General features: G+C 39.3%; 2 protein-coding genes across 5 annotated transcripts in view; one reads left to right on the top strand and one right to left on the bottom strand.

Moving 5' to 3' along the window:
- Positions 1-7,614, top strand: part of IL7 (interleukin 7) — a 38,809-nt gene extending 31,195 nt beyond the window's left edge. The window contains exon 5 of the mRNA XM_075920481.1: positions 2-7,614. Within this exon, the coding sequence (XP_075776596.1) occupies positions 2-151 (150 nt within the window). The 3' untranslated portion in view covers positions 152-7,614. The remainder of the gene's footprint in view (position 1) is intronic.
- A 5,832-nt stretch (positions 7,615-13,446) lies between these two features.
- The window catches only part of ZC2HC1A (zinc finger C2HC-type containing 1A), a 49,842-nt gene continuing 39,185 nt past the window's right edge, over positions 13,447-24,103 (bottom strand). For all 4 annotated transcript variants that reach the window (XM_075920485.1, XM_075920483.1, XM_075920484.1 and 1 more), the window contains 2 exons: positions 20,226-20,339; positions 13,447-19,377 (listed from right to left, as the gene is read on the bottom strand). In XM_075920485.1, the coding sequence (XP_075776600.1) occupies positions 19,191-19,377; positions 20,226-20,339 (301 nt within the window). In that variant the 3' untranslated portion in view covers positions 13,447-19,190. The remainder of the gene's footprint in view (positions 19,378-20,225; positions 20,340-24,103) is intronic.

Consider the following 24,103-nt stretch of genomic DNA (forward strand, 5'->3'; position numbering starts at 1 on the left):
GATTTGCACAGAGGTTACACAAACCAGGAAAGACACACAAGGGACACAAAACTCCAGGAAAAAATGTTGCCAAGAATTATGTGAACTAAAGGAAACTATATCTAGCCTTAGATCCTGCTGGAATAAATTTGAAAAAGAAATTGCTAGGTAAAAAAAATTAAGATACAGTCCTGTCTTTTCAAAGTGACATTGCTAGACACCTTTGCACTTCACATGCATTCTTCAGGTATCTTTGTCTGCTTACATACATAATTTTTGCAAAAGTCCCGATGAGAAGAACCTATACCTTGTTTCAGGGGACAGAGCCAATGGAAACCAACGAATTGGACTGCAGAAGTCAAAGAAGTGGAACAACACAGTTGGAAGCAAAAAACCAATAGAATGCTATAGCCCCATCTTTATGCCCTGAAAAGTACTTAGACTCTAGCTATCTACAAAATTACTTGGTCATATTTTCTGAGTAGCTTTATATTACTTTAAGATGAAAAGAAACTTGTTAGGTGCCTAGTGTGATAAATAATCTTGGAAATGGCAAAGAAAGCAAAATGTCAAATTATGATGTTTTGTATAGCTACATCATAGATCTAAACAGGTATGGTAACTAAGAATGGCTCCTGAGCCAGTTCTGTTGATGCAGTAATAGTTGAAATACTAGTCTCTGATGGGAACTGCAAGCTACTTTTAAGGCCAAAAAAATGAAACCAGATCTGTGCCATTGAAGGAGAGGGGAATAAATTATCTTAAGCATGTTAAGGAGAGGTATCCATTTTGCAGGGATACAGTACAGAGGTTACTGAAGTAGCTAGAGGCAAGACAGAATAAGGTTTATGGAATGGAGAAAAGGGTAGCTCCTGAACGCAGGCAAGATTGGTATTTTCTCCACTCAGCCAGTTTTGTGGATTTAGTCATCACATTTAGGTGCAGGATTATTTGAAACAGCTTACATTAATTTTGATGACTTTTTATGTATATATTTTACATAGTGTATTTAATATAAGACAGACATGACTTAAGATATGAATATTTTCAGAGAATAATATATTGGCATTTTACCAATTAAATGTTTATATTTAATTTTGATGAATGTATAAATATTTATTAATTGCTTATACCTCACAATTTCTTACTTATATATTACTACTCCTTTTGTAACAAAACCCACTTGTAATATATCTAAAAAAATGGTGTCTCTTTTGGTATAATTGCTTCTGTTCTTGTTTTTGGCATATGGAAACATCATTGACGCAGATGGGATAATGTCACCTTTAGTTAAGGTAACTGACTGTCACGTGCTGTACTCACTGCTGGGTGGCACCTCTTTCAAGCAATTAGATCTACATGGTTCACCACCTCTTTTCTTCCCTTGCATTATTGTTACTCTCTTCCCACAGATGGAGTTTTAGCATAGCCACTTTGTGACTCAGGCCAAGCAGTGAAAGGGAGTCTTTCAACATCTCTGTGCCCAAGCAGTGTGAGGCAGGCCTCATGTTTGCGCCCCTATGTCATCCTATAGTGATTCAGGCAGTCTTCCTATTCACTGCCTCAAGCAACACTACTCTGCAATGGATATGAGGGGAACCTTGCCCTGCCCTGTGTGCTGAATTCAAGCAAGCAGTTAAGTCTGATTGGGCTCATCTGACCTAATTCAGTTTCTTCCAGGCTGATATGAGGAGCAACCCCATCACATTCTTCCCATGATACGATCCTGTTTTCAGTAGTTTTGTAACCTTTTCACGCTATTCAGGCTGAAATTTGCCATGCCAGGTGTCTACTTCAGACTAATATTGCTGCAGGTTTAATACATATAAGAGTAAGTACTTTTTCACATAATGTACAATTAACCCGTGGAACTCTCTGACATAGGATGTGATAACTAAAAGTATAACTTGGTTCAAAAAAGAACTAAATACATTCATGGAGGACAGGTCCATCAATGACTAGTAAGCCAAATTGGTCAGGGATATTAACCCTATGTTCCGGGCAGTCCTAATATGCTGCCAGAAGCTGGGAGGGGAAGACAGAGTGTATCACTCCAGCTGTCCTGTTCTGTACACTCCCCTGGAAGCTCTGGTAATAGCTACTGTCAGAGACAGAATATTGGATGGATCATTGTTCTGACCCAGCATAGCAGCTCTTATGTTCTTAAGGGCTTGAAATTTGGCAACCCTGTCAGGGTTATGCCTTTTGAAGTTAAGCCTAAAAACTCCGCAGTTTACGTACCTTCCTTAGAAACTTAGCAGCTACATTCTCAGAAGATTCAATCTGCACTAAGCACACTCCAGCCCAGGAAGGCAGAGACTGAGCATGGCATGATTAATTCAGTCTTATGCACATGCACTATGATGCAGTCTTTAATTACATTGTTACTCATTTTTTCCACTGGACCCTGCCTCATTCATTTCTAGAGCACTATTAATTTTGTGCATAGAATCAGTATTCTGAAATGAAGAGGCTGTTGTCTATAGGGCCCTGCCTCATTTGTTGCAGATTTGGAAGGTATGTAGTAAAGGCGGGTGACTGTGAAAAGATGGTCTTAATGGCAATGGAAGTTGAATGGCATCCTGGAGAACTGGATTCTATCCCTGTTGTGGGGAAGTGTATCTTTAGGAGGGTTTGGCAAGAGCTCATTGGAACCAGTCGTGTTATGCAGACGCTCATTGCATTGCTAGTGAGTTAGAAATCAGACAGTGAATGAAATGGAATACTGTCAGATTTCTTGGCTCAGAGTGGTTACTGAACATCACACCTAAGGACAACGCTAAGTACTCTGGCTACGTTTAGACTGCAGGCTTCTATCGGAAGAAATATTTCCGGAAGAGATCTTCCAGAAAAACTTCTTTCAAAAGACAGCGTCTACACAGCAAAAGCGCATTGAAAAAGCGATCTGCTTTTTCAAAAGATAGCATCCATATTGATTGGATGCTATCTTGCATTTAAGTTGTGATTACTATGGACGGAGTGGCCACGAGGGCACTTGTGCTTTTTCCTGGAGGCCTCTTCTTTCAAAAAAAACCCTCTTGTCCGTCCACACACGCCTTTTTCTGAAAGAGCTCTTTCAGAAAAAGCCTTCTTCCTCATAGAAAGAGGTTTACTGTTGTTGGGAAAAAAACCTGCATTATTTTGCCTGTCAAAAGAACACAATTGCAGTGTGGACATAATTGTAGTTTTTCCAGAAAAACTGCCGTTTTTTCAGAAAATTCTGCAGTGTAGTCAAACCCTCTGAAAAACTAGACCTGTGTCTCCCAAAATTGGAACATCAAAATAGTGGACTTTTGACATTTTAGCCTTAAGTTATTCATGGAGCTATAAAGTAGGTCTTCAATACTATTACCAAACTAGCCAATTAGCCTGTCATAAGACAGGATTTTCAGGTCTCTCCTCCACATCGGTCTTCTCTCCTGAGCCTCCGGTCTCTCGTTCTGTGTCTCTTTCTCTTTCTCTCAGTTCTCCTCTGCCTCTCTCTCCATCCTTCTCTTTCTCTTCTCCCTCTCCTGCCTCTCTCTGCTCTACTCTGTCTCCGTCGGGGACAAGCATCACAAGCGGTCGTTTGGGCCCACGCTCCCCAAACGGCTGCTTGTGCCACTTGGTCCTACGCAGAGGCCTGGCTGAGCGGCGCAGAAGTCAGCCGAGCGCCATGGCAGGAGGCAACAGTGCCGCCCAGAGGGAACAGCCAGCGTTACAGAGTCTCAGACATTGGGCTACTATATATACGATGATACAGAGAAGATCTGAAGATACTATTGCGTCTGAAGCACTCATTTCACCAGAAGAGCACGATAGAAATGTCCCTGAAGAAGTGAATAATGTTGTATTCAGCACAGGATTGGGATGGTGGCACTAAAATAAAGTCTGGGGCTACATTTTGAAATAGGTGGATAAGCAGGGCTCGACAAATAATACAATCTATTTGCCTGTGGCGAGTAGATTGTAACCCGGAAGAGCCGGGTTTGGGCGATCTGCGCATGCACAGAACTATCTGCACATGCGCAGATCACCGGACAGATCACATGTGCTATCTGCACATGCGCAGTTCAGCGAGCCCTGTGAATAAGTATAATAAATACTGAACTACTCGTTCATTGAAGAGCATGGGTCCCATGAGGAAAATAGCATGTGATCATGTAATTTAAACAAGTATGATGCATACGCATGCAGAATTGCAAATACACATTCCACAATTATTTAACTTTTGAGTGCTTGCCTTCAGAATCTTAACTTTCCTTTAATGTAGATTTTGTGAGCGTAACTTATGTAATAAAAATAACACTACAAACTCACATTTAAAAATGATACAGGGCATAGAATGGGACTAAGAGCTGGCTTCCCTGAAACAGCATGAGCCTTCATTAATTTACAGCTTTGGATATCATTCTAATTGCTTTGCAAGAAATTACTACTCTTTAGTGTTGCAGTGTCTAAGATGGGATTCTGTGACTTCACCAAAGCATAATCTTTCTGTCTGGCCAATGTGTACAGAATACAGGCAATAGCGTTAATTGGCAACATTGATTTCCTCTCCTGCTGCAGAAAGTATGAATCATCATAGTGCTTTACAGATTAAGCTGTTGCAAACTGCAAACTATTTGGAAATCCAAATTTACAGTGGAATACAGCAGAATTCTCCCCTGTGTTTTATATAAGACATTCCTGTTGATACACCTCAGAACTTTCTATTTCCATGGAAGTGCTATTGCTCAACCTGGTAAACTAGCCAATTAGCCCGTCATAAGACAGGATTTTCAGGTCTGTCCTCCACATTGGTCTTCTCTCCTGAGCCTCCGGTCTCTCTTTCCGTGTCTCTTTCTTTCTCTCTCCTCCTCCTACTGCCTCCCCCTCTCTCTCTCAACTCTCCTCTGCCTTCTGCCTCTCTCTATCTCTTCTCTTCTCTTTCTCTGCTGCATAGGGAGCGCGGACCCCAAATGGCCACTTGCGCCACTTGCTCCCATGCGGCGGCCCGGCTGAGTGGTGCAGAAGTCAGCCAAGCGCCATGGCGGGAGGAAACAGTGCTGCCTAGAGGGAACAGCCAGCATTTCAGCGTTACAGTCACAGACATTGGGCCACTATATATATGATGCAGAGATCTGAAGTGTGGATGGTGCAAAGATCAGTCAATAATGGTAGAGCCCAACGTGAAGTAGTTTGATGTTCCATTGTTGTCTTGGCCATGATGGGCCAATTAAGATATCCTGATAGAATCTTGCTTTACTTAGTTTAGAACAGGCCTGGGCAAAATGCTGCCTGTGGACCTGATCTGGCCTGCCAAGCCACCAGATCCGGCCCATGAACACTGCAGGGAGCCCCAGGCAGGTTCCCTGCTTGCCTCACCACACCCACACACTACTCAGAAATGTGGCAGCAGGGCAGTTTCACTTGAAAAACTGAGCCCGGAGGGGAGAGGGAAGCTGCACCCCCTCCTATACTCCAATTCTCTGCTCTAAGTCACAATCCAACCCCCTGTACTGCAGTCTAGTGCCGCAGGTCATGAATACCTTCTTCACGCAAACTCCCTCCCTTACCTCAAACTCCTTTCTGCACCCAACCTCCATCCCAGACCCCGCACCTCCCTCCATTAATATCAAGGAAGATTGCAGCCCTTGACCACTTTCCAAAATCTTGGAGTGGCCCCCTGTTAAAAAGTATTGCCCGCCTTGGTTTAGAACTTAGGAAATCAAAGTGAATGCAGGAAATGCATACATTAGAACTATTCCCCGGTTCAGGAGAAAAATATCTGTCAAGGATTTGCTCATTAGCAGACACTCAAAGAAAGGGAATACGGTGTTGAGACTGGTGGCAAACAAATCTAGACTAGGGAACCCCCAATGTTTGAAGATATCCTGAATTACCAAGTTGTTTTAGAGACCATTCGTGCATCTGTGATGATTGTCTGCTGAGATGATTTACCAATTTGTTGTGTTCTCTTGATATGTGTAAAGCTTATCAGAGAAAATTATGCAGCAAATCTCATAGCTTTTTCACTTCATTTCACAGGTAAATCAAATGAGTCCCCACTTCTTTGTTCACATCATAAACTGCATCATGTTGTTGATGGCAGCTTGGATAACTGAATTGTAAAGCTGTGGAAGAAATGCTTTTAGGGCCCCTAGTACTGGATAGCATGGGAACTTGTTCTATAGCACCCATGTTCAGAAGCACTTGTCTAGTCATAACAGTCTCTCATAAGAGAGATCCCTGAAGAGGGAGGGAAGGAGGTATATAGGGAAATGATTTGAACAGGACCCTATAGTGTTTTTATTATATGAATCCAAAACCTGGAACCAGGTGCAAGCTGTGAAATTATAAATTCTGGATATTGTCTCCAAACTGTTTTGCTAAGATTAATTCAAAGCTCTCAACTAATAGTCAAACATGTGCTCTAATACATGGCAAACCAATGGTACTTGAGGGGTTCTTTGTTTTCTTATGAGATTTGAAGGTCCCCTTCCCCCCAGTTATGGCTTTGATTAAGCCTGTTGCTGATGATATTGTTACCTCCTTAGGAGGCAAATAAAGGTGATCTGTTAGCTTTGATAATGGAAAACTGGGCTAGAAAATCTTCTTTAAAGTGGCATAACTCTTAGGCTATGTCTACACTGCCCCTCGTGCACAAAAGATATGCAAATGAAGTGAAGCATGGACTATCACTGCACCTCATTTGCATAATTAATGAAGCTCCATTTTGAGGCTTTTGCACAAAAAGGAGCTGTCTAAAAAAAAGAGGATGAACGGTTCTTGTACAAAAGCCTCTTGCGCAAAAACGGAGACTCATTAATTATGCAAATGAGGTGCAGCAATATTCCACTTTGCCTCATTTGCATATTTTTTGTGCAAGAGGGGACAGTGTAGATAAAGCCCCAGAGAACTAACTTTGGACAGAGTTTCCTTTAATTACCCAATGTTTCATCTATCTGAAAGCTAAATAATTCATCTCCTATTTTAGCTATGGTTCCTTGTGGGAGATAGGATGAACCTAGTGCCAGGTTTAGATACAAAGTGATAATGCTGTTGCAAGAAAGCTCCAGAAGTAGTATTAGACAAATCAAACATGCCAAAGGGCATGTTTGGCCACTTTTTGTCCTTCACCAATAGTGGTTGATATTAGTTTCCTTTGGTCGTCTTGTAGATCTTTGGTAAAAAAGAACCATCATCTTCAACAATTCAAACTGATATGCAGTCTTCATAGCTCGGCAGAATATTCAGAGGTGTGGAACAAAACAGTTTTCTATCCAAAGAGGATAATTTCTTTCTTATCCAGTGGGATAGAAAGTTGAATGCCTGATATCAGTCTTTGAAGAATAGCTACTATGGAGTTTGGTTGAGGAAGCACATGAACATAAGAGAAACCCTTTTCTGGGATTTGATGCACCTTATCAGTCTTTTTAGAAACTGATTGACATGAAGAGGGCTTGGACCAAAGGGAATTAGCTAGTTGCCTGCCATAATCTTTCTAATATGGGCAAAGAGACTTTAAGTTTCATTGCTAGACCATAAAATATTGAAAATTGGGTAGGCAATTTCCTCCAAAGCATCTGAAGCTAAATGGAGGGTCATTGCTATCCTATCCTATCCACTAACTCACAATATTGAATTGCAACCTCAGAGAGGCTGTGTCCAGACTCAGGGTTTTTTTCGGGAAAAGTAGCCTTTTCCCGAAAAAACTTCCCCTGCGTCCAGACTCAAGCCGCGTTCTTTCGAAATTAATTCGAAAGAACGCGGCTTTTCTTTCGATGGTGGTAAACCTCAATTTACGAGGAAGAACGCCTTCTTTCGAAAGTCCCTCTTTCGAAAGAAGGCGTTCTTCAATGTAAAGAGGCCGTCTTCGAAAGAGAGCATCCAGACTCGCTGGGTGCTCTCTTTCGAAAAAGCGGATTTCTCTTTCGAAAGAAGCCTGCAGTCTAGACATAGCCAGAGAGACTAGACTGCTGTTATTCCAACACTGCCATCAGGAGATTAATTGATCTGCAACTCTCTTGAATCCTCAGGACATTCATGGAAGTCCCTCTTGGTATTCCTTTTCTGAGGTTAGCTCCTGTTCAGCAGGCAGGGAATCATCTGAATGCCCTTGATCCATGGCTGAAGAATCCTGGCATATCTATTCCATAGAAGATAGTAGAATTTATTCTAGCCCTACAGAATCTAGTATTCTAGTATGCCAAGAAAACTGAGACTGAGTTAACCAATACAGCCATAGCATCTGAGGAGGCATAAGGTACTCCTGTCAGCTTGTCCAATTCAGTATAGCAGTCTCTGAAGGATACTCAGGAAATTTAGGATCCCTCCTTAGAACACTTCTTCCAGGAAGCAACTGTCGAGTCGACACCCCTGTCAGATCCATCTATCAGATCTGTGAAATGGGAATCCTAAATAGAATTTGTGGAAGAGATTTTCCCTGGTGACCCTATATGGGTTTGAGATGGAAGAGGCAATAAAACTAGGCAACTTTCTCTCTTTTCCAGGTGTCTTGTCTGTGGGATACTGCATTTCTGTTGGATCCATAAAAGGGTACATATACATTTGAATTAGAGCTGTCAGCTCTATTATGCATTGTAGACCTTTGCTGATAGATCTGCAGCCTTTGATCTCAGGCCCATATACTTGGATACAGATCTGGAACTGGAGTCTTTAATTTCATTCCAAGCAAGCAATAAGAACTGCTAGATAAATGCTTAGCACTCCTCATCCCTGGATTTGAAGTAGATGTTCTGTGCACATTTCATAGATCTATATAACTCCTGTCTGGATCCGAGATGGGTATCTTGACAGAGGTCAGAGCTGAGGATCTCACTGGCAGAACCTCACGTGACTTGGAACAGGAGCCTGGCACCAAAGCTCTTATCATGGATCTGGATGACTTTGTGGATGCAGATGTACACTGAGCTGACTCTGGTCTCTTATTTTTCTGCCAGACCCCTTTGAAATCTTAGATCTTGTACACATAGCAAGGAACAAGTCCTATAGCAGACAGACTCACAGGGTATTTTATCTATGTTTCCTGGCTCAGGGTAAGTGTGCTCCATATTTGGCAACATGCAATGTTTCACCTGAACATTGCAAGCTCCATACCTGAGCATCAAAGGAAAAAAACCTGTCAGATGCAACATATTTCTTGAAGCCTTGTTTCTTTGTGCTAATGTCCATTATAGCTAGTATCTATTTCTAAGCAAATTAAGAAAAAATATATGAACTACACTAATGTAATTACTAAGTTACTGTACTACTCATCTAAAACTATTACTATCACTATCCTATTTATTTATTATGTGCGTGTTCTGGGCTTTTTAAATTAGCACACTAATTAAAGAAAGAAGCGGATGTAAGATGATTCATACCCTTAAACTGCAGCATCTGGAAGGAATTGAGGTAGTAATAGTGCCAACACTTCTATAGCCAAATATTTCTGCAAATGGAAATATGCAGAAGGTACTCAAAAGAATTGACAGTTTCTTATTCATCCCAATGTAATTGCTGTTTCTAACTCCAAGACAATACTTCTTAAAATCTTGGGAGGGGGAGGGGGGACAGAGGATAGATCATCTTAAAGATCAGTTGCCCAGATTAAGATACAAGAATGTCCATACTAATCTCTAAAAAGGAAATTACCTACAAAATCTCAAAGACACAGGACTCTAGAAAAGCATGGTCAGGCAAGGGAAAAAGTCAAGATCCACAGCAAACAGTAATTAATATTAGAATAATCCAAGAACCTGATCATAATTTTACCACCCACTATGGATTTCTGTTCTCAGATAATCCTATTAACTATACACATTTAATCCATATTGAATCCTACAAAAATATCTGCCTCAGATCTCTCTCACACCAATGGACTAGAACTCAGATTTAATTATTTTTCCTTTCAGATCCCAAAGTTTCTTGTATTCAAGGTAAAGAAAGGGTATAAAAATAGATAGGGTTTACCAACTCTAGGACTTATTTAGAAGGAAAACTCTCATTTAAGACTTGTGATAAGAAGACTCAATAACTCTTGCAGCAACTATTATCATAGCAGATTTAATACTCCTAAGTGTTTTTCCCCAGATCTCTCTCCCAATCCTTTAAGAGAGAGCAGATGACATTCCACATTTGGCTAGCATGTTGTTATTCAGATTAAAACCTAGGTAGTCATGTGGTATATCAAAAGCTGTTGAAATAGTCTGGCAATCTAATCTTCCTTCCTGAGAATTAGAGAGGTGTTACAAGAGGAAGGAAATACTGGGTTTTCTTGTTTTCATTTTGGGCCTCCACAATCTTGATTTGTCAGGATGACAGCGTACTCATGCCATTGCCATATTTGCATATATTTAGGGACCTAGATATGAGTTCTATAGGTTGGGTGAAACTTTTCACTTCTCTAGGAACCTAGGCAATGTTTCCTTTTAAGTACTGAGGTAGCTGTATATGTGTGTGTGCATAAGCTGCAGAAGTCACCTAATTGGGACTCACTTGATCTTCCTTTTTTCTCTATCAGTTTTACATCACTGAAGCTTTCAATACAGCACAGTGAAGAAACCTGCTTTTTTTTTTTTTTTTTTTGAATGGTTGATTTATCCTTTTCCATTTTCCTTTACCACAACACTTCAGGAAATAACAGGTTTCAACACTGCCATTAGCAAATGAGAGCTCAACAGGGACAAACTGGAAAGAGCACAGATGAGTAACTACTCCCGTGAAATTGAAATCGCAAAGTATCGGATGACTAACAACAGCCTGTGGTAACACTAAGAGAGTCCAAGTGCAGTGCTTTAGCACAGTCCTCAGTAGAAGTCTATCCGTAGGTGTGCCAAGGCCTGTACTCTATTTAACAGAATTCCAACTCAGACAGTTACCTAAACTTGTTTACAAAAATTAGCAACATTTAAAGACAGAAAGACTGAGAAGTCCAAACAAAAAAGTGTATTTATGCCATCCACAGAAAAGAATGGATTTGGAAATTAATGAACCAAAATGCATGTGTCAGAAACTAGGGGTATGTCTAGACTGCATCCCTCTGTTGGCAGAGGGATGCAGATTAGGCAGATTGACATTGCAAATGAGGAAGGGATTTAAATATCTCGTGCCTAATTTGCATAAAAGTGTCTGCCACGTTTTGCAGACTTAGCACTTTGTCAGCAAAAAGCAGCAGTCTAGAGGGGGATCTGTCGAGAAAGAAAGCCTTTTTCGACAGATCCTTTATGCCTCCTGCAAGGAGGTTTACAGGATCTGTCGAAAAAGGCTTTCTTTCTCTACAGATCCCCCTCTAGACTGCTGCTTTTTGCTGACAAAGTGCTGAGTCGGCAAAACACAACGGCCATTTTAATGCAAATTAGGTGCAGGATATTTAAATCCCTGCCTCATTTGCAATGTAGACCTGCCTAATCTGCATCCTTCTGCTGACAGAGGGATGCAGTCTAGACATACCCTAGGTGTAACTGGTGGACAAAATCGGGTGGTGCATCAGTCAGAAGCTGCATTTTCTAGCTCTCCCCTCTCCCCATGCATGCATGTGTCTTGTTTAGTCTTAAAAGAAGCAGGATTGATGGCAACAGCAGCAGCTCCAGCCCATTTTAATTAACTTGTTCGCTTGTCCTCAAAAAGAACATTACCATCTTATACACCCTCTAAAAGATTGTCAAATGGAAGTTTCCCTTATTACAAAATAACTGTAAATTGAAAGAAAAAAGTGGTAGATAAAATGAAAGCCTTATTTAATACTGTACATTTCAAATGCTTGATTTTTTTTGTCTGCATCTTTAATCAAAGGTTCTGAAGGATTTTTATAATGGAATGTTTTCCTTGGGACTAAGCAGGCTGAGGTCTCTGTATATGAAGCCTCAAACTTTGTTCAGCTGTTTTGTATACTTGTAGGGTCATGTTAGCTCCTTTGACTCTCTTATCAATATTATCATAATAGAGCGCACAAGCAGATGGCAATAATTCTTACTTGAGAAATTATATAATTTTGTGCTGTTTGTTTTTGTTAATAAATGCTCTGCCTGTATCTTACTGCCATAGTTACTGAATCACCACCAGCCCTGCATGTCACGATGACTTGCATTCTTTGACTTGTTCACTTCCAGTTTATAAATTTCAGTAGCTGCTGTAATAGAACAAAAAAAAAATTGCTCCCAAGAATGAACAGCTTCACAGGAAATGAAATTTGCAAGATTACTTAGCAAACCAATTTCCAGATTTCTATTTCTCGGACAAAATTTAAAGGGTAACAGAAGGCACTTCTCCTGGATGACCAGAGTTTTTTGTTTTAAGTAAAACAAAGCACAGAAAGAAGTGGTCTGATCAGAAGAGGATTTTAGTAATTTAGCAAGGTTAGGTGAGCAGCATAAGCAGCACAAAAGGGTATCTGATTAGGGTCCCTCTGGGAGCAGACAGGGAATTGGTTCTCACCATGAGCAGGGCATCTTTGTCTGCTGCTGTTGTTTCTTCACTGCGGTGGGAGAAGAAGTCTTCCCTGCCTGCTGGACAGAAGAGGACTCTAGGTTCCCTCCCAGGACCAGCTCTTTAGATTTCAGGCAGCCTGAGGCTCTGGTCCCACTTCTGCAGGGTGCCCAGGGCTCTAGCTTCAGCCCCATGCTGCCACAGGCTGTTGCCGGCCCAATCCTGCACTGCAATGGTCTGCCCCAACCTGGTCCCAGTGCCACAGGCTGTCGGGAGCTGCCAGCTCCAGCTCCAGCTAGTGCCCCACTGCTTCAGCCTGGCCTCTCCTGGACTGCCATCTTGCCACTAGGCTACCAGGGTTCTTTGATCAAGGTACAGTCATGCCAGACTAGAAAATTCCGGTTTTGGAAGATGCAACCTACAATGCATTTACTTTGTGTGACAGAATAAAACTACATCAGGGTTTGTCTATGCAAACAGTTGGTTATGTCTAATAGTCTGAATTAAGTAGAGAAATTAAAAATGCTGATCTTAATTCCTGGAGTTTAAATGAGATTTAATTTTTCAACACAGATATGAGTTATTGGCTATGTACTAAAATAACTCTCTCTGTCCACTGTTAGAAAAAACCCTAAAAGCTCTTTATAAACTGATCATACTCAGTAGTAGAAACATGATAATGGTAATTCTTCTCAGACCAAACTTCGTATCTTCCAAGAGTTGTATAAATGCTAATTAAAATTCAGGATACAATTTTCAAGCTCCTAAATCACTTAAGGGCTTTTAAGTCCTATTTTGAAAGTGGACTGTGACATGTGGGAGCCTAGCTCTCAATGAAATTCACTGATATGCTTTTGAAAGTTTTACTTGCAGTATTTTAGCTATCTCTCAGCTCATTAGAGAAGACAATGGATGGCCCAAATATCAGAAGCAGACATTATGTGGCCCATGTATAAGTATTTCCTTTATACCCTAGAAATTCAAATGACTTATATGATTCAAACACACAGTATTAAACTACACTAGGCTACTTTTTTAGACAACTAACACTTGACAATACAGAAGCATACAAGAGTGTTTTATCTGGCATAACTGCTTTATTGGTAATAATTGGAAAAATTGCATTGCGTGAGCTATTTACAAAGTACATTTGCAAATTGACACTTTAGAATTCAAACAGCATATAAGTGATCAAAAAATTCAAACTATTTAACAGAAAACAGACTGTTAATAGTGATAAAGTTGAGAATACTCATTGAATTCAAGTGCCAGGCAGAAACAATGACAGACACAATAATGATATCTAATAATATCAGATACATTAACGAACCATTTATATAAAACAGGTGAAACATTGGCATAAAATACATAAATGGGTACTTTGGCTTATGAAGACACACATATGAAACACACACACACACACACACCCCACAGCCAGGGCCAGTGCCTGAAAGAGGACTGATTCAGAGGCAGCAGTGTGGAGTGGCATTGGAGACAAAAAGTACCTACTGGATTTTTCACCATTTGCAAATCACGCACTACTTCTGCCAAAAGCCCATACCAGAAATGGTGCACAGACTGCTCTTATTCTATAACTACATTTACATTAGTCATTTTGAATTGAATGAAACTTCAAAACTCATCTGATTAAGTCTCAAAGGCTATTACTTACATGAGGGAAAATAATTTTCTTTTGAATTAATATATATCAAATGAAGACTGTTCATATTTGTAAAGGGAAAATCTAAATTTTTCAATTTCTTGTGACATGTTGTTCTATTTAGTGTCCATAAGCATGGTAACAGGTTTGCACTTTAATATTTATAAACAATAAACAAGTAAACTAATTTTTCATCTGGAAATATTTACTAGTCAACCCTCACATTGTGCAATGTACATCTAGGAAGAAAATACCAAGGAGCTAAATGAGTGCTAATTTACAAACCACTGCTAATAATTTATTACTATATAAAGATAGGGCTAACGTAAGTCCATGATTTATCTTATAATTAAAAAAAAAACCAACGTACCATAGGCTAATTTAGTTTGGAATCAGCTATGCTTATTGAAATGCAATAGAATTCTGTACTCCATTATGTTTTGAATTTAAGAGATACATACCCCAAGATTAATGATAAATGAGTCTTGAAAAATTCTACTCACTCGCCCCAGGCAAGCAATTCTTTTTTGGGGCAGGCAAAGAAAATCCACTCAATTTCCTAAACTGCCATTTAAAGTACATTCATTTTCAATGCTGACTCTCAGTTACAAGCTCAAAACATTGTTCCTATTTAAGTTTTACTGTTTAGCAAAACCAGGAGCTTCTACCAGGAGTGTTTTATTCCTCATACAATACAGACTCAAATGTGACTGATAACTATAATTTCTAGGGGATTTTTGTAGCATTCAGTCAACATTATTTGATTTTGTATTCAGTAGACTAGTCATGAGGGATGCAAGCAGGAAGCATTTAAGCTACTACAGAGAGATTCTGTTTTTCTATCTCCATCATGATCAAAGTTGTCTTTACCTATTCCTCCCTGCCCCCGTCAGCACTGAGCTGCTTCTTTTCAGTAACAGACTCTCCATGAGGTTCTAACGTTGGGGCTGTTGCTGAAATGCATTTTGAGTCAAAACTCTCTTCCCTTCCCTGTAGCTTATGCAATGCATGACTGATTACTAGATGTACTGAAGGAGCAGATTCAGTACCAGAGCACCATGGAGAGCTCCGAACACTATGCTGGGCCTTATTACTGGGCAACAAATCTTGAAGACTCAGATTTTTTCAAAGCCACCCAAGGAAATGTACTGGGGAATCCAAATCCCTTTCAAAATATCTGCCTGAAAGGTTCATTTGTAATGATAAATGTAAGCTAGAACAAGGAGTTGATAAAGTAAACGGAAATAGAGAGGCAGATGGGCAGATAAGACACTAAGTCTGATTGATACCTGCTTTCTCTGGCACAGAAATGATTTTCTAATGGCCCTAGTACTAGGTGCTGAGAGTCTAAACTAGGAATGTGGCAGTGTAACTGTGTACACGATTAACCAATGAGCCTTCAGTTACACACAGGCTCCCAGTACACACTGGTTCCCAGGCAGCCACCTGCCACCCCGCACTACTGCCTCTGTAGAAGAGGCAGCAACAAAGGGGGGTGGGGGGTGGGGGAGGGCAGGCAGGAGCCAGTATGTGCAGAAAGTCAGCTTAAAAAGCTGACTCCCTGTGCACACTGGCTCCTGCGGAGCCGCCCCACACCCTCTAACCGCTGACATTTTCAGCAGTTACACAGTTACTTAAATAGATTTTAACATCCATAATCTAAACTCTCAAAAGAGGCAGCACTCAACATCTTCAGGACAAGGAAGAATGGCATGGCAGCATCTTCATGCAGGAACGTACCATAAACCTACACCTCAGAGCTGGATGTTCATGGAGAAATCCTTCCACTGATGCCCTCCTACAGAATGAGAGAACCTTTACAAGAGCACAATATATATGGTAGACAGTAAAAGTCATCAAAGTTATAAAGGCGAAAGTAATACATGTACCCATGGAGTTACAACAGAATTATTTGGAGATGTTTTAAATATACAGCCTGTGCATATTGTTATTCAGCAGTTTTAGGGTGCATAATCCTCCTCTAGTCCTCTCTCCATTTTAATTAAAAATTATTAACTTAGCTACATTAAATTTTGGATAATGACTTTTTTGAGTTCAAGCAGGACATATGCATACACATATATTTGGAGAGATATACACTAAGCCTCCAAGACCTTCACTAATCTCTCTTCAACCACCAGGCTTATTTCTTGCTTTTTATATTGTATTTAACCACATTCCTTGTTACATGTTTCATATTCTGTTTAAACAGCTTCTTTAATGAGTATTATGAAAACTATTGCATTTTTGTTTGCTAACAATCATTTGGTTGGAAAGGCAGCAGTCTGTGCTGCTACAGTGTGCAATGCAGTCCTTTCTACATAGCAATAGATACTTCAAAAATCTGTAATATTACTTAATAAAACAATTTTGATAAATATAAACACATGGACTATAGCCTCAGTATGCAGCAACAAACTGGATAACCAAATCTTATGCTAGAGTTTTCCATGTCTTTATTAATATCTTTTTCAATGTCTTTATTCAAACATGCATGTTAGGAAGTGTTACATTTTGTCAATAGTTATCTAGGTTCAAATTTACTGAGCTGTAATGCTAAATTAAATTTAGAATACACACAAATATCAATTAAAAGGAAAAAATGGTGCTTAACTTCCCGAGAATTTTCTGAAACCTGACTTACAAGCACTGCATTTTGCAACAGCTCAAAAAGCAGTTACCATAAATCCATATATTGTATGCATTGAATTGGAAAAGAATGTATGGTTTCAAAAGGACAGACTTTAAAGGTTTTTTGTAATTTTGTAGATAGTTCCTTCACTTCTCCCATTATTCACAATAAAATCCTCAGAATCATGAAACTAATCTGTTTCCTTGCTAAACTTTCCCTTTATACTATAGGCACACGTTGTAATTAGCAGTTGGCTCACGAGTTATGGGCTGCTATCATTTGTTTATTTTTTAAAATAACGTTTTATTTGCCAACAAATACAAGAACAGAAACTAAAGAGATCAGATAGTGGGTCTCCAGAACCTTCAGTCTCTCTTGGATGAATCCATATTTGTCCCATTCTTATATCCTCTGGGCACTGCCAACAACTTCAGTGAGGTGAAATTCACACGAGAGTAGATGGCTCACAAAAGGACAACAGACATTAATATGATTCTAGGGAAGATTTTCCATTGGGGTTTGTCCCCACAAGGAATGCAGAACTGTAATTCCCATGTGTATATATCAAACTGCCAAAAGTAAAATGCTATACATCTTTATTTTTAGCATCCAAATTTTGTTAAAATCCATCAAGTCTACCTATTTAACATCACCACATGTAACAGTTATTCACTCTTACACACTAAACACGGGCAGCTCAGTGGCTTTATTTTAGAATTAGCATAAAATGTCAATACACCATATAAAGGGGCAATTCCTAGAAGCACTTAATTTCTCAGAAAAATTACATAACAATTCAGTACCACTGAACTGATCATCACAGAATATCTATAATAGTCTGGGCCCACAAAATGACAGAATTAATTAAGTCCCTAAAGAGATCCACAAAAATCAGAGATGAGTATGTACATAATGAATATCAAACATTTCATTTGTTGTTGGCCCCATTATCTGTAGTCTCCAAAATATGACTAGTACCTCTGAAGAACATGAATTGAAAATACAGCAGTGTTATACCATATGTGGCAGAAAGCTTCAATATACCACCGGAACATAAATCATACTCATGCTATAATAGTGGCAGCAATGAATTAAAAGTAACTATTTTGGGCTAGATATAGCACAATTAATTTGGGAAAGGCAAAATTAGATTTTCATGTTTGATTTCCCAGGGAAAAACAAATACTTTAAACAAATGTCACATAACAAAAACATTTAAATTTAGACACAGATTAAGAAACTCAGCCTGGTTATTTAAACTGCCCTTCAAACATGCCCTATTTGCCATGTTACAAATTTTAAAGTTAAGTCAATGTGAAGTCAATGAGAGTTCTGCTATTAACTTCAGTGGCTGAAGTACACAGCCCAGGAGAATGCAGTAACTGTAGACAAAATAATTCAATATTCACATATTATCCCATGAAGTATAATTGTGCCACAATATATACATGGCTGTGCCTATTGTACAGGGATAAGAATAAAGGATGTGATGACTTCTATCAAAACCTACAATATCAGGTACATACATTATAAGGGCTGTTTTAAAAATTAATGTACAATTTATTTTCATCCTCTATGATAATCATCCTATAAAGCTATCCACAAGTTCTATTAGAAAACATTTATGAAAATCTCAACACATATCTAATAAAAGCTTATTTATGGAGTAAATTATTTCATCTTTCCTTTTATAAAAGAAGTGGAGGAGTAGGAACTTGTAGACATCTTTGGGAGTGGAGCTGTTGGATAAGACTCAAGGACAATTATGGAAAGGAAAGTATGATATTATCAAAAACATGTTTTTGTTTTTTTTTTTAAATGCCTGGTTCAATATTGCTAGCTTCGATATGTAAAACTTCACTGGTTCTTATCTGAAAAGGTGATGTTGGGAGATATACAGAAATCCAATTTTTCTTTGCATAAGTGAACAATATGTTCACATAGCACTTTAGTTCATTTGCTTTAACAAATCTTTTAGAAGCACACCCAGTAAATAGCCATGGAATCTCTTTAGAATAGTATATTTAATCTCTTTAACCAAAGACAATCTTTTAAAATTTTAATTAGAAAGTTGTTAAGAGCTGCTCGTGCAGTTTTCATACTTCCTTAAAATACAGTTTCTAAGTAAGTGTCCAGTAAGTATATGTGATTCCTTCTCAGAAGCATTTTTTTTAGCCCAAGTGTTTCATAGCTAGAATATTTTACATCCTAGTATTATACAAAGTGATCCATTTCTATTTGCTAAATTACCAAACACATGTCTATTTCAGCTTAAAATATTTTCCGGAGATTAGAGTGTCCTTGAATGGCACAGTTTTAGATACCTGTTACTTTTATATACAGTATATATATTTATATATAAATAATTATGTAACCAAAGGGATTGCACTCAGTTACTAAAACATGGTATTTCAGCGTATTTGCAGCACGAACTATAACTGGAAGTAGTGCTCTAGCATTTCATGCTGTGATAGGCAACCGAAGCGCTACATTTCTTCCTTTTTGTTTTGTTAGCTTTTAAGAATGCATTCAAACAACCATTCTTCGAATTCCACATTCACAGCAGAATTTTGCCCATTCCACAGGGTACCTGGTTCCACATTCATGGCAAAATTTTGATAACTGTACAGGTGAATTTTCATCACTGCTTTTTGTACTTCCTCCATTAACTGAGGATGAATAGTCTCCACTATCATACCCAATTTTACCATCAGACCTGAAAAATCAGATAACAAATGTTCATAGTATAATTTAATACAGTGTAGCCTGGAATAAGTATCCATTCTAACCCTTTGCAAAGAATTACTATTTTTTTAAGAAGTGACTAATTTTGGTATGACGGGGACAATCAGCCAGACTACTTGAAATAACATTTTGTACACCCTTTCCAACATGCTACCAACTTTGAAATTAAAAGTAAAACATTTTTAGTAAAACTAAAAAATTAAAGAAAACACCAGAATCTTAGAAGCAGGAAAAACACATTTGTGTCATTAGTTATTCTAACTAGAAATTCTATCACTGATCCCCCAAAGATTTTGTTGAAAAGTAATGCTAAATATATCTTTAAAAGAATGCAGGTATACAGCAAAAGAAATAGCACTGTGATTTTTTAAAGACACATATCCTGCCTAATTTTCAGAGGCTCCAAGCACGCACAACTCCAGTTAACATCTAAGGAAATATATGGCGTTGAGAACCTCAGAAAATCACAACCACTAAAACATCTCAGATCGTGTGGAATTAGAACTACAAACTCCATATTTTCTCTTCTTCAGTTATCAATAATTGATTTAAATAAACCTTACATTTAGTTTGAAAGAATCATCCTATTCTCTCATAACCTTTTCACAAGAAATGCTGAACCTTACACACTTGGATAGGTGAAGTTTTACTTTTACACTAAGCTATAACACAAATATGCTAAATTTACAAAGCATACTAAGAATATTGAATTAAGAGGTTCCCATAACAGTTTGTGCATCACCCTTCCCATCATTTCTTGTACAGAGATATTCCCCTAAAATGTCTATTTACTTACAAGATTACAGAGTTAAAAACTACCTGCTTGAGTAGCTGTCTGCATTATAGATTTTCCTTTTGTTTACTAAAGCACCTGTGGCTGTGTTTTTTGCCATATTTGGAGGAGTTGATATTCGAGTTTTCATGGTGCTGCCTCTGGAAGAGAGTAGATATTCAATGAAGTAAAAAGTTTCAATAAACTGTCCAGGTACAACATTGCCAATATTTTGTAAGAACAGCAGAACCTCATTAACCCACCAAAGAGGGAGTGAAGAGCTACAGAAAGATTTTCAAGGTTTGAGGACTATCAAGTGCCAGGACCTCAATCAGCTATGATAATACTACAACCCCTTTAGCTAATGGTGGTAAAGTATTTCACTCTTGCTCCCAACTTTTCATTCTGCATCACACTAACTGCCAGGCTAAAAGTGATTTTATGGTTCTCTTAGGGCTTTCTAGAAGAACCAAAAGCAACTGTCTGGTGGCTTTGAAAGGATGGCAGAGTTTTTAGGCAGATTGTGAAGGACGATGATACCCTCTTGGTCCAGCCTCTTCCTCTTAAGCAAGGTGACAAGGGGATAACTTTTACCCAACAGGGAAGCAGACCTCATCTTTTATGGTTTGTCAAATGACTCAGTTTAATAATGCAACAACATAGAGGCAGAAACTCTCTTAAGAATTCCCACAGAAAACGGGAAGTTGGATGAAGATACCCAGTTAAAGGATTGCCCTGTCCCAGTCTTATCTCCAGACAGTTGCTCCCTTTGAAGAAGCAGAGGAACATTAGAGCACTGACAAGCCATGCTATCCCTGAGCAGGTTTACCTAGGGTGTTCTCCCTGAGCAGCCCTGGTATCAAGAGCATAGCATAAGCTTTTATTTTAAAAGGTACCTTCATCAGTAATAACCAAGGGCAGATTAAGATTCCTGAACTCTGTGATTTGGACCCACTGCGCTGAACACTACTGTGAAAATGCTAAAGTTAGGGAATTGGTCTGATAACCACCCACTGAGGCCAGGGAGAAATTTGGCCCAAAGCCCCAGCTCACAGATTGAATTGTGACATCAGCTGATTGCAAACTTTGTTTAGTACTACTGTCTGTAAGCACTGTTTACTACCTACTTACCAACAGCATTGTAAGGATTACTTTATAAAAGCATTGTTTAATAAAAAAAGCCAACCACAATTACAGACAAAAAGTTAGCTCCAAGTACACTATTAAGGTTGCAAAGTCAAGCTTTCAATATTTTGGAAATGCCAGAATAGTTTGCCTGGGCAACCTTAATTTAGCCTCCTTGTGCCTATGCAGTATTATACAGTTTTTAATTACATTATCACATATTTGTTTTTCCACAGGATCTCTGCCAGATGCAGTGCATGAGTAATAAATTTATGAACAACTATTTATCATTCAATATGTGACCATAGGCCTCACTATTGCACACTATTCAAATCCAGCTCTGAATACAGAATTATTAATTTCTTCATGGGCTTGTCTACAGAACTCATCACTATAGTATGAGTGCTTCACAAACATTAAAGAATATATTTCCATTACACACCTCTAGGATGACAAGGAATTATTAGCCCCATTTACTCATAGGGAACTGATGCACATAGGCATGAAGATAAACAATATCCCCTAATTTTGGATGCCCAATTTGAAACATCTAGGAACTGACTGTTCAAAGCACAGTACCAATGGACTTCACTTGCACCAATGACTGCTCAGCACTTTTTTAAATCAAGACCCAGTTTGTGAAGAAGTCAGGCACCCAGAAAACTCACACACAATTCTGGCTTAAGTTACTTGCCAAGGATGATATGGGAACTCTGTGGCAGATGCAAAGATGCAATCCTTGATCTCCAGCTACATTCAGCTTTCTCAATGATATGATCCCCCTTTCTCATCCTGCTAGCCCTTGTCTCATTCACTATGCACCTTCATCTGAAAGTCTCTGAGGAGCAGAGGGCATTGCCCAGGGTTCTCTCGGTCTTCCCCCCCAGAGGCCGGCTCTCTCATTTAATCTTTGACCTCACTCCAAATCCTGTTTCTTTCATCTGCTGTCCCCAAAAATCAGCTGAAGTCTGAGTCTAGCAGTTCTCCACTTTCGCTGAGGGGGTAGGCCTTTAGTTTGGGGCCTGCCCCAGTACTACAAACAGTATGCATCTTCCACTTCCTCAGCATTCTACAGACCACAACGTCCTTGAACTAACTTTCTGCAACCCTGATTAATCCACAGAGCAGATATGTCCTGTGAACTTGAGTTTAGAGTCCTGTGGGAAAAAAAATATTTGATCACATGATTAATGACTCCCTGGCTACCCACTCCCTGGCTATTTTTCCAACTGTTTTTATCCAGCCAGTTCTAAGTTTTCCCTCCCCACAATCAAGCTCCTTGTCAGTTTTGTCTCTTCTTTCCCAATTCCCCCAGAACTATTTCTTCTTCTTGCCCGGCCAGACCCACTTTTCTACCCAGTGCATCATCCAATCTCAATGTTACCGTCCACCCCACCTCAATCACCTCCTGAGTCCCAGATATTTTCCTCAATGGCTCCCAGTGATCTTGCTCAGCTAGTACCAGTACTCCTCTCCCCTCCAAGCTCTAATTCTCCTTACTCAACCTCAACCAGCTCCAGTCTTCCTACACACAGCGCCCAGTCTCAGCCTCCCTTCCAACCAGTTCTATTCTGCCCTCCACCTCACAACTCCCAATCCAAGTGGAATCAGATTTTTGCTTTTACACAAGCATCTGCAAACTGATTTTTGTCAAAAGCTTGTAACTTGGGCAGATTTTTTTTTTTTTTTACAGGGATGTTCAAAAGCACTTCACTGTCACAAAGCTCCCCCCCCCCCCCCCCAATCAAATTTTCAGTTTCTTTTCCAAATCATGGAGGGAGTGGAGTTTTTCTAATAAAAGTTTGCCAATTATTTTTAAAGGGTAAAATGTAATTTTCTCTAATCTCATTCACTGAAGTAGAAGAACAATTTTGACTGAAATTGAACAAGAAATGCAGCCTGAGGTAGAAAACTACAATGGAACATTTCAGCCCAAATGGATAAACTTTGGCAAAGTTTTAAGCAACTGAAAACAGGGGGATTATAAATGATTAGACGACCTTGACTACAGCTAGCATGCTAAGAGTAGAATTTATAGAGTCCACTTTCTCCACCACAAATTCTTCAAATTACATTATTAGTTTGGGTAGCTTAAGTGGACACAGACACATTTCTGCATATGGTTGGACTATTCATATTAGGACAATAAAAACAAGTATACTGGTAGAGTTTGTCTAGATACTAAGATCACAAAAGAAGCTCTCCAGTAAGAAAAGTTGATCATTATAACTACAAGGGTGTGCTGTAAGCTAGACACAAGAAGTCATTCTTCCGCTCTACTCTGATTAGGCTTCAGTTGGAGTATTGCTTCCAGTTCTGGGCACCACATTTCAAGAAAGATGTGGAGAAACTGGAGAAGGTCCAGAGAAGAGCAACAAGAATGATCAAAGGTCTAGAGAGGAAGACTGAAAGAATTGGACTTGTTTAGTTTGGAAAAGAGACGATTGAGAGGGGACATGATAGCGGTTTTCAGGTATCTAAAAGGGTATCATAAGGGGGAGGGAGAAAAATTGTTCTTCCTGGCCTCTGAGTACAGAACAAGAAGCAATGGGTTTAAACTGCAGCAAGGGAGGTTTAGGTTGGACATTAGGAAAAAGTTCCTAACTGTCAGGGTGGTCAAACACTGGAATAAGTTGTGGATGGTTGTGGAATCTCCATCTCTGGAGATATTTAAGAGTAGGTTAGATAAATGTCCATCAAGGATGATCTAGACAGTACTGGGTCCTGCCATGAGGGGAGGGGACTGGACTCAATGACCTCTCGAGGTCCCTTCCAGTCCTAGTTTCGATGATTCTATAAG

The sequence above is a fragment of the Pelodiscus sinensis genome, chromosome 2 (assembly GCF_049634645.1).
Source record: "Pelodiscus sinensis isolate JC-2024 chromosome 2, ASM4963464v1, whole genome shotgun sequence".
Lineage (NCBI taxonomy): Eukaryota > Metazoa > Chordata > Testudines > Trionychidae > Pelodiscus > Pelodiscus sinensis.